This window comes from Rhinolophus hipposideros, assembly GCF_964194185.1.
Source record: "Rhinolophus hipposideros genome assembly, chromosome: 5".
Lineage (NCBI taxonomy): Eukaryota > Metazoa > Chordata > Mammalia > Chiroptera > Rhinolophidae > Rhinolophus > Rhinolophus hipposideros.
In genome coordinates, this window is record NC_138051.1 from 39,910,005 (window position 1) to 39,924,182 (window position 14,178).

Below are 14,178 nucleotides of genomic sequence, written 5' to 3' on the forward strand. Positions count from 1 at the left end.
TGGGGGATGGTAGGGGAAGGAAGGATGATGGCAAAGTTGTTTTTTCCTCTTAGGTATTAGTTATGTTACTGATATATTTATAAATAAGAAATATCAGCTTTACTAACTTCCTCTGAAATAGTAAGTCTAAATATGAATCGGAAGATTCATGTTTAGGCTCTAATGAAAAGTTTAAAAATGTGGACAAAGGCTAGGAAATGAGAAAAGCAGAATGTGGTGTAATAGCCTAAAAATCATTCTTATTACAATTTATTTCCTAGCCTTAGTCTGCCAAGTAGGTCGCAAATGACTTTTCACATAAATATTAGGGCAAGGTTTTTCCTCTCCCCCTATTAAACTTGTTTTGAGAGTTACATACCAAGTCATGTCCAATGAAGCATCACCACATTCTAGGAAGATCTTCTGTGTATGTGCTCATGAGCACATTTAATTGCATGTTCCTACTCCCCAAGATTAGCCTTTTGGCCAAGTTAGCTCATTTCATTTCCAAAGGATATGGGATAACTACGGTCCATTGTTGAGCAAAAGGGGATGAAGATCAGCTGGAAACTATAATTAGGGAGAAGGTTTAAGTGTAATCTGTAAAGCTGGGAGTAACACTGGAAAGTCTACCACCTTTACCCAGGTCAAGGCAGTTGAATTTTAAAAACTCTTAAACAGGGGGTCTTTAAAATTTTAATGCTACCCCCCCCCCAACACACACACCATAATTAAAGGAATTTTGACATCTGTGCATGGTAGGCACAATAGAAATATTCAAATATAATTTATTTGAGTGTCAAATTGGACCTCCATTCAACAAGTATTTATTGAGTATCTACTATGATGAGAATAGAGAAGTGAACTAGACAGACATAATTCCTTCCCTCAGTCGAGGAACTGCCCCTTACCAACCAAGAGTTTTGTTTAATTGTCCAAGAAAGATAAATGAGCAGTCTTGTAACTAACTGTGGAGTGACAGAACTCTTTGTTTACATAATTATTGACATCCAAGGAAATCTCAACGTACTCTAAAACTGACTATAAGTTTCATAATTTCTGCAATATATATATTCTCCTTCTCTTTTTAAATATCAAATCCAAGTGTGATTAGCCAGATTCACAACCTACTTTGATAGCCGAATGCTATTTTATATCCCCTTCTTCATTACTGCAGTCAAAAAGCTTAGTTTAAATATGACACTAGACATTATTGGATGATCCCTAAGATAAGAACTCACCTTAGTATCTAGTTCTTCTCTTATTCACCAGACTCTTCAAAGAGCACAGGCTTCTCCCACACAGGGAATGTGTGGCTGGTTATGTTTGGGGCTTCCATATAGGAGTGTTTTCCAGGAGATGTCATATAGGATGGGTCTCAGAGTAGGTATGAGTTGTTTGAAGTTAAGTTTGAAATCACAAAATACATGGAAAATACACCAGAACTTAAAAATCTAAGATCACTGAAAGAGAAGACCAAGGCAATGCCTGGGCACTGGAACACATCTGTTACATGTCAATTTGCTAACATCACTAAGCAGGATTAAATTTGTAGAAAGATGAAAAATGGACATTTGGTGGTAAAATCCAGAAAGCACACAAGCAAATGGAAGCACTGGCCTTTGAAAAAGATATCCTAGAAGAGCTGTTCTTAACCTGTTTTCATATCCTCACTGGTATGATATACTGTCTTTGGTCTCAGAGATTCAAAATAAGAAATTCTCTTCCTTAGTTTTTCTGGTCTGAAAAAGAAGTACAATCAATAAACGAAGAAAAGGGTTGGCCCGGTGGCTCAGGAGGTTAGAGCTCCATGCTCCTAACTCCGAAGGCTGCCGGTTCGATTCCCACATGGTCCAGTGGGCTCTCAACAAGGTTGACAGTTCGATTCCTCGAGTCCCGCAAGGGGTGGTGGGCAGTGCCCCCTGCAACTAAGATTGAACACGGCACCTTGAGCTGAGCTCCCAGATGGCTCAGTTGGTTGGAGTGCGTCCTCTCAACCGTAAGGTTGCCGGTTCGACTCCTTCAGGGGATGGTGGGCTTTGCCCCCAGCAACTAGCAACGGCAACTGGACCTGGAGCTGAGCTGCACCCTCCACAACTATGACTGAAAGGACAACTTGAAGCTGAATGGCACCCTCCACAACTAAGATTGAAAGGACAAAAACTTGACTTGGAAAAAAGTCCTGGAAGTACACACTGTTCCCCAATAAAGTCCTGTTCTCCTTCCCCAATAAAAATCTTTTAAAAAGTAATAAAATAAACGAAGAAAAAGCCTTTCAATAATTCTACCCCATATCTACCCCAGAGCTCCATTCTAGAATTATAGAACAAAAATATACACAGGTAAAATGGAGAAGCAAAAATTATTGTCCAATTTGAGTTCTCAGTCTGGCTCACATCTCTGACTGCTGCAGATTACTTTTATGAAACTGGGGTCCAGCACCAGTCTATACCGAGTGCTGTTCCAAAGGCACAAAGCAAATGCTGCTGACAAAACTTCTAAGTGCTCTAATGAGTAGAGTTTGAGAAATGACTAATTCATTAACTGAGTATGATGCCTGTATAGGGTTAGAGGTGGAGAGCATTCTTAATCTGGTAATCACTTATAGAAAATGTGGGTAATTTCTCTGGGAACAAGTCCAGTTACTCATAATGTGACATACTGGGCAGTTCTCAAGAGCATAAGTACCACTGCCCTACTGATTTGGGTCTGACACATATCCACATTCTCTGTATGACTCCCACCCCCTCACCCCCACCTCACAATCCCACCTTACCACCACCACTTTCTTTTTCCCCAAAAAGTAATGAAATAATAATGGTTGATGGCACCATGTAAAAGGTAGCATAATAGAAGGTGTATCCTGGGCTTTAGAGTCACTTCTAGGATAGAATTCTGGTACTATTACATAGCTAAGAACATTCATTTCATCAATGTTCTGCTTTGATCTGCTTCTGAACGTTGTTAATAAAAATAGTTAGGGAAAAAGGATTCTGTGTCATACTAAGTACCTCAAAATGTTAACATTGACAGTACTTGTACAATTTCAAGAATATTATTAACGTTTCAAGGATTGAAGACTAACAAAAAATATTAAAGTGGTACACTTAGTACCAACAAAGCCACTACCTTTTGAGACATGAATTTCACAAGGTATACACAATTTAGATGACAAAATAAGGCTGAAATTTTAAGGATGAATACCTAAGATACTTCATAGATCTCACAAGGCTCACCATGAAAGATGGTCCATTTAAAGGGGATAATTGAGGAAGGTTTAATGAAGATACTAAATAAAAGGGGTGAGCAAGGTTAAGGGAAACCAAGTCAAGATGGTTAAGTACTTGCGTGGCCAGATCTTTCTGCATTGATGGAAATGTTCTACATCTATATTGTCTAATACCATAGACATTAGCCACGTGACTATTGAGCACTTAAAATGTGGTTAATGCAACTAATCCACTGAATTCTTAATTTTACTTAATCTCAATTAATCTAAATGTAAATAGTCACATGTGTGGCTAAAGGCTACTATATTGGAAAATGCAGCTCAGGTCTAGCAAAAAGCCTAGGCCTGAAGAGGTAAGAAGGAACAATTACTGGAACCTGCAATGATGCAGAATTAGAGCTGTTATCTTACAGGAGAGGACTACATGACAGGAGCTGTGGCCTTTGACAGAAAAATGCAGACTGGGAATATCCTGACTCACTCTTCTTGCCCTACCACCCCACTCTGGTGCTTCTGACTGGTGGAACTCACCAGAAAATAGAAGAAACTTCATTAATACAGTCCATAAAGGTTAGCCTCCTGAGGCACAGGATATAGTGAAGAGTGGAGAGTAGATCTGGAGCAAAACATTGTACCATGTACAAAATGAGTTGAAGCATCAGTTGTTTGGTTTATTAGCACTCATAAACCTAAATAAATATGGAACCAGTGACAAAAATAGAACAAAACCATGTTTTTCAATGCAGTCCTACATATGTGTTGTATTAAAACTATCCCAGAGATCTCTGCTGCACTATATGGCACAATGCTTTCATCAAACTGCAGCTGGGTTCATTTCAGGTTTTATACATGAAGAATGAGGTCAATACCATGTCCATTCAACTACATTCAACCTTGGATTCTTACCAAGGATCTGTGTGAAACTTTTTCCAAGGTACGATCTCAAATCACAAAGCCTGGGAGTGGGAAATTTTTCACTTGTGTTAGGCTAAAGGTCATCGTTACTCAATAAATGGATAAACTTAAGTTAGAAAACTGGAGGAAGGCCAATAAACTAGATACAGGGATCCAAATCACTCCCCCCAATTCCTAATCTAGGACTATATGACCATTCTCTTCAGGTAGGCCTACTTAGGTTTTATTTTTGTACCATCTCTCTGAATGTTATGTGTTTTAACAAACTTTCACTTTCTGCATTGAAGAGCCGTGCTGAGAAAAAAAGAGGCCATGAGGGTATGGTAATATCTATGGCCAAAATCAAATCCTATTTGTGGAAACCTTTGTCTACTTTAGCGGGTCCTGAATATACCAAAAGTACAGACCTTACTGCCCAGCACTTAAGGAAGAAAGGTCTAATGCTACCGGATGGGGGTTGAAGTAGGTGCCAAAGGAAAAGCAGTTCCCACCGCCTCCAAGGATCAGGAGTTGCTGCTCCTCAGGAAGGAGGATGCTGGTATGATTGTGTAACATTAATGGCCATGGCACACATGCTGTGTCAATCTGATACTCAGTGCTGAATCCTGTAGTCAAATCGATAACAGTAACCCCAGGAAGTGAGGAGGAATGAATCCAGACTCCTCCCACAAGTAGAAGCTTCCCATTGAGCACATGAGCTGTGTGGGAGTACCTTGGGGTAATGGGAGGCTGGATATCTATTGATTCCCACAGGAATCCACAAGAGATTAATTTCAGAAAGAGTACAGAGCTCAATGGCTCCTCAGAAGTACCCAGACCTCCAGCAATAAGGACTCCCCCTTGCCAGCTGCAAGCACTGTGGGAATGCCGACCTTCTGGTGTTTCCCCCTCTACTGGGATCCTGACCCAAGCCATTGTCCCCACATGTAGAAAATACCAGTCACTTAGTACTGGTTCCACTACACTTCGACCCCCGTACACAAACAAATATTTCTGATTTTCATAGTACACTTCTGTTGTTGAATGCCGCCAACGTGACAAAGTGGTATCTTCTTCTGCGCCAGCCTTTGTTACTGTTACATTTAGGTCCTGGGTGCTATTATCCTCACTTTCAACAAAACGAAGTTGGAGAATCCCTAAGGCTGGAGTTACTGGGGACAGTCTCCCTCCCAGAACCAGAACCTGAGTATCTGAAAGTCTTGTCATGGTGTGATAAAGGCGTCCATCCCACTGAGCTCCAGTCCTCCAACTGCATATGTGTTTGCCTTTCCATTCAAAGTCACAGTACCTCGAGAGCAAGTGAAACTTGTTCACTCGGCAATGCCTCCCCTCCAGTTCTCCAAATCCACCTGCACTGAGAATACTGCCTGGGCTCAAAAGGACAGACGCGTGGCCGTATCTCTTAAGATCTGGACCATGGCGGTCACTGGTGACTACGTTGGCAGGGAAGATCCCTGAAGGGGACGCAGGATTTACCCTAGGAAACGCCTCGGAGGGTGGAAACACCAAAGCTGGGGACAGCGTGTCTCCCCTAGAAGCGGCCAGAATGAAATAGTGGGCGCATTTCAGATGCCACTCCTCAAACTCGTCAAAAGGTTCAAGATGTTCCACGCGTCGGCGTTCTTCTGTGGGGAGAAAGCAGCGATAGAATTCATTCATGTCTATGGCACTGCAGGCAGTCCAGCCAGCCTGGAGGAAGCGGTGCTGCTGGGCCTGGACGTCGGGAAAGCGGTCCAGGCCATGCAGCGGAGAATTTAGCTGCCGGAAATGCTGCTGCATGAACTGGCCAAAGGCGTCGTGCGGCCTCATTTGCTCGTACACGACGAAAAGGGCGTTAGGAAAACGCTGGGCTGCCCAGGCGATGAGGGCCGCGGCGTTCTCCGGCTCGAGGTAGGTCAGCACGGCCTCCGCCAGGAGCAGGGTGGGTGCGGCCGCATCAAGGCCCACGGTGGCGAGGGCCTGGTCCAATCGCTGGAGCTGCCGCAGGTCCAAGCCCAGGATGCGGTAGTCCAAGCTCTCAAAGCACAGCGACAACGCGGGATCCCCGTGCTGGCAAGGACCGGTTAACGCGCACAATTCCGGCGTATCTCGAATCCTCTCTGCTTTGCGCCGCGCCACGTCCGGAAAATCTACCTCCCAGACGGCAGCCCAGGCCAGGAGGCCTGCAGTTTTGAGGCGAAAATAAAGCGAGTCTGAGCCCGCGCCCAGCGAAAGGACCTGAGCGCGAGGAGCTCCGGCGGCCGCGCGCGCCCGCTCCAGGAAGGCGCGCACGCAGTGCCGCACGGCGCGTGCGCGGACGTAGTAGCCCCGGTGGATGAGCGGCGTGCGGCGTGCGGCGCCCGGAACTAGCAGCGCCGCAAAGGCGTCGTGCACGTACCCTCGCGCGGCCAGGGAGCTTTTGCTGAGGGCGCTGCTGTCGTTGGTGCTCTGCACTGCCCCCGCTCTCCTGTCGTGGCTCCGCGGGCGCATGGCCAGAGCGTACTGTGGAGCGGCGGCCCGTCACGGGGGGGAGCTGCTCGGTCGTTCTCTAGCACCCCCCTCGCGGACTTCTGGACGGAAAAATCACCCCTCCTCCGTGACTCCTCTTCCGCGACCAAGTGTGCGTCACTTCCGGAAAGAGCCGGTCTCGCCAATCAGCGTGAAGGAGGGTGTCTAAAATTCCGCTGTGATTGCCTTGTCTTTGATTCTCTGGGACTGCGTTTCCGCGGGAAGACTGCCCACTGCGGCTCATTGTGGACACACAAACTGTGTCAGGGAAGCACGGGTTGTCCCTTTTCTACACGCCTTTCCGTCTGAAGGGAAATTTTTGTCTGAGTTCTCATAGTTGACTCAACAGTGGACAAAATTCTTTAAGAGGTGAGTGTGTGGGAACCGACAAGCAGACCTTAGCCGGCGAGGACCGCACGCACCACTGACCCTGGTGGGCAAGGAGAAGGAGGAGTAGCTCTTCGGATGCTAACTGCTGGTGCTAATGTATTTAATGCGTTCATTATTACAAACGAGATCCCATGTAAGTCTGAGAACACGTCAGTGAGGCCAGGTGCAAAAGGAAGAAACCTTTAGCGGCTGTGATTCACCCAATAAATGTTTCCCCACAGACTACTGATTGCCTTGTGTCCCTGGCTTTGTGCCAAGCTGACAAGTAAATTATGCAGCCCCAGTTTCTCAGCTGCACCGTGGCATTCCCCTCCACTTTCAAAGTTCTGTGATTCGAGGGGAGCGAGGGGAATCACTGAATAGAGGTGATGATTCCCTACTGATAAGGTCTGAGTCGTGTTGGGGGGTTAAAAATAACCATTCAAGTTTCTGACTTGGGTGTTTGGGGGTCATCACCAGTCGAAAACTGCTTCCAAAGATATTTGAGGAGACATAATGTATTAATTGGGATTTGATGACTGGGGGGCTGAGATGGAGAAGAGAATCAGGTTGACTATAGGTGTGGTTACCTTGAAGCCGGACAGCGTTAAGAGCATGAGTTTTGGGGTTCAGCCCGTTTGAGTATGAATGCTGGGACTCAGAAGTTTGAGTCAGGATAAAGATTTGTAATCGAAAAGTTGCATTTAGATTTGGTGTTTAAGGTCTCAGTGAAGTAGGAATATGTTTCTGTGAGTCCCCATTGAGGTAAATGATGTTGGATCTGCTGACAGTTTCTGGGTGTGGGTCGGGATCGTGGGTCGGGATGGTGGGTCGGGATCGTGTCTCGTGAAGCCGAAGGATGGACACACGGGCTAGGGAGAGGCAAAAAGTTTTAAAAAGAGAATAGTTTATTAGAGGCAGGAGAAGAGGTTGCAGCTCCGAGCGGGAGGGGGTCCCGAATGGGGGTGCCCACTGCCTAAAGCAAAAGGCTTTTACTTTTATACTTTCCCCTGCCTGCTTGGGGCAGGGGGCTGGAGCCTTCTAATAGAATTCATCCATTAGGTTTTTCCTGTTTGCTCATCCTGAAGGGATTAACGAACCAACCCATTCCTGTCTATCAGATCTGCTCCTTTGTCCAGCCATAAGGGATTTGAGATTATCCATTAACCTTAAGGTGGATTCTCATGTCTCTTTCCTGGAGTGAAGGGGACAGACATTCCAGGGCCTGGAGTTTCAGGATATGGCTGCTTTTTTGTTTATTCCACCAGGGACCCCCCTCTGTCTACCTAGCAACCATACTAGCTAACCTGTCTCATTAATAACCTTAGGGAGAGCAATCTCTGTGGAGCAAATGAAGGCAGAATCCATTGTTGTAATGAGTGGGAGATAAATAAATGGAGGCAAGCAGCCTAAATTTCACTTTCACGGATCTTAAAAGGAAAGGAGAGACAGGGCGGTAAAGAGGAATGTGGGAGACAAGAAAGTTTGCGTTATTATTATTTTTTAGGTGGAAACAAATACTGTACTTGCATGTTGGTCCCCTGAGTAAAATTAGCCTGTAGAGAGAGGAACAGAAAAGAGAGATTAACTAGTGGAGTAATGACTTGTAATAGATGGGAAGGAATGGGATCCTGGACACAAATTAGTCTTAAATACATGAGAATGAATTCTTTTTCTCTGACTCCTGAGGGAAGAAAGGATGTAGAAAAAGATACATTTAAGTGAGGGAGAATGCAGAGAGAAATAGGGAGAATTCATGCCTGATGGCTTCTGTTGTCTCCGTAATCTGCATCTGGATTGTCGCTTTAGTGTGAGGAGGTTGTGGTTTATGAGAACACTGTGGAGTTTGGAATTGTCTTTGAAGGGAATGGTAGAAAGACTCCCCTGAGCTTGCTGGACCTTGGGATCCTCATGTAAAATGAAGGGACTAAGTCGGCTTTGTGAGTTGCCTCAAGGTTGGTTGAGGGCCAAAGAGGGGGAAAAAGTTGTAGGACTTTGAAAAAAATATATAGCAGAATATATTATACTGTAGAAATATATTATACTGTAGAAATATATTATACTGAAATATACTGTAGTAAATATATTATACTGTAGAAATCAATATATATGTTTATTTATTTATTTTTAAAATATTTATTTATTTTTTTTTAAGGAGGGCGCAGCTCACAGTGGCCCATGTGGGGATCGAACCGGCAACCTTGGTGTTATTAGCACTACGCTCTATAACCAACTGAGCTAACTGGCCACCCCCAGAAATGAATATTTTAATGATTAGTAAAATGTACATGATATGTTCGAAATTACTTCTCTGGTAAAGGGCAGAAATCAAGAAGTATGATTCAAGAAGAAAGATAATAGAGCAAAATTGTGATTTGGGTATCTCTATTGTTTTCTGGTCATTTTTTAAGTCTGTTCATGTAAAATGGGAATGATAATACTTCATGGGTTCTTGTGAGGATTAAGTAAAATAGCCATCTAAGACAGCACAGTGCCTGGCTCATAGTAAGTGCTTAATAAATAGTAACAAATATTTTTATTAGTCTGAGTTCCTTTTTTTGGCATGAAAAAATGTTACCTGGGTGACAGGAAACTTGGTTCTGTCCCTTCTCTAAGTTGATGAAATATTAGTACAAACGTAGAAAGATCTTATGTCAAAGTATTGCCTTTCAGCTCTTCACTCCCACCCCAGCTTCTTTTTTTTTTTTTTTTTATGATTTTATTGGGGAAGGGGAACAGGACTTTATTGGGGAACAGTGTGTACTTCCAGGACTTTTTTTTTTTCCCAAGTCAAGTTGTTGTCCTTTCAATCTTAGTTGTGGAGGGTGCCGTTCAGCTTCAAGTTGTTGTCCTTTCATTCTTAGTTGTGGAGGGCGCAGCTCAGCTCCAGATCCAGCTGCCGTTGCTAGTTGCATGGGGCGCAGCCCACCATCCCTTGTGGGAGTCCAACCGGCAACCTTGTGGTTGAGAGGATGCGCTCCAACCAACTGAGCCATCTGGGAGCTCAGTGGCAGCTCAGCTCAAGGTGCCGTGTTCAATCTTAGTTGCCGGGGGTGCTGCCCACCATCCCCTGTGGGACTCAAGGAGTCCAACCGGCAACCTTGTGGTTGAGAGCCCACTGGCCCATGTGGAAATCGAACCGGCAGCCTTCGGAGTTAGGAGCATGGAGCTCTAACCGCCTGAGCCACCAGGCCGGCCCACCCACCCCAGCTTCTTATGGCCCATTGCCAAACCCAGCTAAGGAAGGTTGAATTTGGCCAGTGCATGGTATTGTTGATAGCAGTATTTTTTTAAACAAGGATCAATGAAACAACGTTTTTTTCAAATGTGCAAAGATTGTGTTTGTTTTGCTGGCTTTCAAATTTCCGCAGGTTCATATTGTAGCCAGTGGGTTAGTAAATTTACTCACAACTAGTTAAATTAGGTCAGTCTGGAAGGTGGTTTGAATGTGGCACAAAATAAGGTCAGAATCCTAGAATGGGATTGAAAATGTATGTGAAAAGATAGCACCTGTCAGAATTGTTACCAGCCCACTGTATAAGATATCCAAAGTGCTTTTTTAGGCTGTCATTCTATTGTCTAACCACAAAAAGTTCTTCCTTCTTGCAATTCATAACAATAAAGCTGTTTTGCAAGATTAAAAATATTATTTTATAAACAATTATTTTAAATAACTAATGTGTTAAATTCTAAAATGTAGTTTATTAAAATTATTAATAAGTAAATTATCTAAATTTATTTAAAATTTAACTTATTAAAATTATTTTAAAAAGTAATTATTACATGCTTGTTGTAAAATCTTAAAATTGCACAAAACTATATAAAGTAAATAAAAATAAAATTCTCTCCCCTGATCTTTGTTACCCTTTGTTACTTCCAACCTATGTTCTAGTGTTAACAATTTTCTATGTACCCTTTCATACGTGTTTTAGGAATGAAGATATAAATAAATGAGAGAGAGAATACATACATACATGCTCTATTCATAAATGTCATCTTTGGAAACTGCATTTTGGGACTTTTTGGAAGCAATGCTATATCATAGAAGTCTTTCCATATAGTCATAGATATTCAGTTGGGTGGACATTTAATTAATTTAGCCAGTACCCTACTGATAGACATTTAGGTTGTTTCCAATTTTTTTGCTATTATAAATAATGTTACAAGAATATATTTGTACATATATAAGATAAATTCTTAACAATAGAATTACTGGGTCAAAAAATATGTCAGTTTTGTGTGTGCATGTGTGTGTTGATAGGTATAGTCAATTGCTTTCTAAAAAGCAAGTTCTGCTCACACCAGAACTTTTACTCAGACCTTCACCAGTATTAGGTATTGTTTTTCTGAGATTCAGAATTTTTTTCTGGATAATTGTATAAGTTAAGTCTTTCACATAATCTTTAAAAATAAATTTCTAAGGAATAATTTTGGGACTGTCTTGATTAACATTTTATAAGTCAGTATTTGTGGTAAATTGACTTTACCTATGTAAGAAATGTTTTCCCATTTTAATGACATCTTTTATGTACTTCAGTAGAGATATTAAACATTAAATAGTCCATCTTTTTTTGTTACTATTTATTAAGCACTTACTAGAGTATTCTATTGAAATGCCACATTTATCTCATGTGAGTTGGCCTTTCTATGGATTTCTATGGCTCTGTCTAATCCTGTACAAACTGTTGTCTTTATTGACCATTTTAATATCTTGGTAACTTATTTAACCCCTTTCTGTATCAATTTATTGATTTGTAATGTGGTAAAAATATTGATTTTTGTAAGTTTATTGATAGGATTAAAGATGATATTATTAAAAGTGCTTGCCACATAACCTGGTAGGCTCTGAAAGGAAACTGCTGTTCTTATCAACATCATCATCATTAGTATGTGAGAACCCAAAGGATGAAGGTGGCTACTGTGAAAATCACTCAGTTTCATTTGGAATTTTATCTTAATGTATAAGCCACCTTCAGAGGTGAAGGAAAAGCTAAGATTTACTTATCACCTACAGTGTGCTAGGCCTGCGTTAGGCACTAGGGAGATAGAATAATCTGTAGTCCTTGTCATTGGGAAGTTTATAGTCTGGTGAGGGAGGAAGACAAGTAAATCAGTGATTGAGATACAGTATGAGTAAGTGCTGAGTGAAAGGTAGTCAGTGGATTATATGAGAGCGTGCAGAGGGGAGTTCAAAGTACTTTATTAATCCTCACAGCTACTCTGCATTTTTAGCCCATTTTTACAAAAAGGGAAACTGAAGCTGTGAGGTTAAGTGACTAAAGGCCAAAGGGCTAGTAAGTAAACTACAGAACTGGTAAAAGGATTAACCTCGGTCCACTGAAGCCAAGGCCTCTGCTCTTCCTTTTTATATTTTAAACAATTCAAAAATCTAAACTTTGTTACCTATATGGCCTAATAAATTTCTAGTTTTAGAAGTAGTTTTACAGAAAATGCTAATAAGTAAGGGATACACCCAACTCAATTTCAGATTGTAATCCACCTCTTACCAGTTTAAGGCCCTTTCCTATTTCTAATTCAGATTGTTAGCTCATTTAAGTTAGCTTTAGAGGGGCTGTTGTCTTTTTAGGATTAATAACCATACTGCTTTTTCTTTGCTTTTTATGTCAGATGTTGATCTGAACGTGTTCACATTTGTTTAAATAGGCGAAGCTGAGTCCAGAGCTACATATACAGCTAATCTTACAAAAATGTGTGGGAAAAAAGCAATCTGAAGGAAATTCAAGACCACAAAATTTACTGACTGAAATATATCGTTCAAGAATATATCAAGAATAAGAATATACCAAGAATAAGAGTATTTGGAGAAAGACCTTTTTATTCTGCTACATCGTGATGGAGGCAGAAGAACAGCAGCAATGGAAGACAAACTTTTACTCAGAATTACCTAAAGTGGTGAGAATTCAACCACAGAATTCTAGAATAGTGCTAATTATAATGACTTCTGTGTCATTTCTTTTCACAAAAGAAAAGTAAATTTTATAGGTAGAATTTGTAAACTTTGGAAGTCGCATAACTAAATCTAATAGGCAATTTGCCTAGTACAGACTGCAAATATCAAGTACCTGGTATGATGCCATGAATCTAGTGGATACTTGGTATGTTTTTACTGATTGTATTCTTTTGTTTTAGGAACTTCATGCTCACTTGAATGGATCCATTAGTTCTAATACCATGAAGAAATTAATAGCTAAGAAACCAGGTCTTAAAATACATGATCAGATGACTATGATTGATAAGGGAAAGAAAAGAACTTTAGAAGAGTAAGTTTGGGGAGATTGTGGACACGCTTCTTTCTTTCTCTGTCACTATTTTGAGATTGTAAATAGTATGTAAGAATTTAGATTTTAGTAGTTAAAGGAATAGAATAGCTGTCTGGTTTGGGGAATATAACTTGACATACAGTTTTATCCAACTGTCAGAGTGTTGACAGTATTTGCAATGATTTATGTTGTTTGTGAAGTTACAGTATAATATATTGGAATATTCTTTAGACTTGAAAATACAGGTTTATTGATTTTTTCCCCCCTATTTGCTCCTACCAGCCAGGGCAGGTTGGGGGGAGGCATGGTGAAGGGAAACTATTATTTCCCACTTAAAAATGTCAATAATGTTTTATATTCAGTTATTTCATTCTTTTCAGATCAATGTAATTTTTGAAAACCCTATTCTGTAGCTCTTTATAAGTATATAATTACTATTAGCCTAAAATCTATTAATTCAGCTTAGTGAGTTTGTCTTTAGCTTTTGATGACTAGTATGTTAAAACTTTTCATTCATGTGACAGATGTTTCCAGATGTTTCAGATTATTCATCAGCTTACTACCAGCCCTGAAGATATTCTAATGGTAAGAAATGAAGCAATTTTTACACAGGTTTAAAAATTAGTAAGTAATTTATGCCCTTCTCTTGTTGCATCAAGTATGATGAAAAATGTTTTCTGCTTTTTTATGACAACTCTTTTCAAAACCAATGTAAGACATTTGCCTAAGAGCTAATATCAAAGGACTGTTCATTATAAAAGATATGAGGAAAGAAGCAGAGGAATGTCTTTTGTTAGACAGAGGACAATGTGGAAGAGAAAATCTGGTCCTGTTTTCCATAGTATTTGACCGCAGCTAGGAATGCCTTTGACAAGGCTTTATCCCTATTGCTTGGGAGACTTTTCATTGCCTGGGTGG

The 14,178-nt window shown here is 41.2% G+C and overlaps 2 protein-coding genes across 5 annotated transcripts in view; one reads left to right on the forward strand and one right to left on the reverse strand.

The window, feature by feature from the left end:
• Nucleotides 1-3,865: 3,865 nt before the first annotated feature.
• Nucleotides 3,866-6,592, reverse strand: LCMT2 (leucine carboxyl methyltransferase 2; the record flags this gene model as incomplete). Its single annotated transcript, XM_081049249.1, has 1 exon — nucleotides 3,866-6,592. One exon carries the CDS (start codon nucleotides 6,590-6,592, stop codon nucleotides 4,532-4,534), a length of 2,061 nt encoding a protein of 686 aa, XP_080905375.1. The 3' UTR covers nucleotides 3,866-4,531.
• MAPDA (N6-Methyl-AMP deaminase) overlaps nucleotides 6,424-14,178 on the forward strand; it is a 31,162-nt gene continuing 23,407 nt past the window's right edge. For 2 of the 4 annotated variants that reach the window (XM_081049251.1, XM_081049250.1), the window contains exons 1-4: nucleotides 6,424-6,979; nucleotides 12,644-12,892; nucleotides 13,130-13,260; nucleotides 13,785-13,845. In XM_081049251.1, coding sequence (XP_080905377.1) covers nucleotides 12,833-12,892; nucleotides 13,130-13,260; nucleotides 13,785-13,845 — 252 coding nt within the window. In that variant the 5' untranslated portion in view covers nucleotides 6,424-6,979; nucleotides 12,644-12,832. Of the gene's footprint in view, nucleotides 6,980-12,643; nucleotides 13,096-13,129; nucleotides 13,261-13,784; nucleotides 13,846-14,178 lie in introns of all 4 variants that reach the window. The other 2 variants (XM_081049253.1, XM_081049252.1) reach the window with 2 other exon arrangements.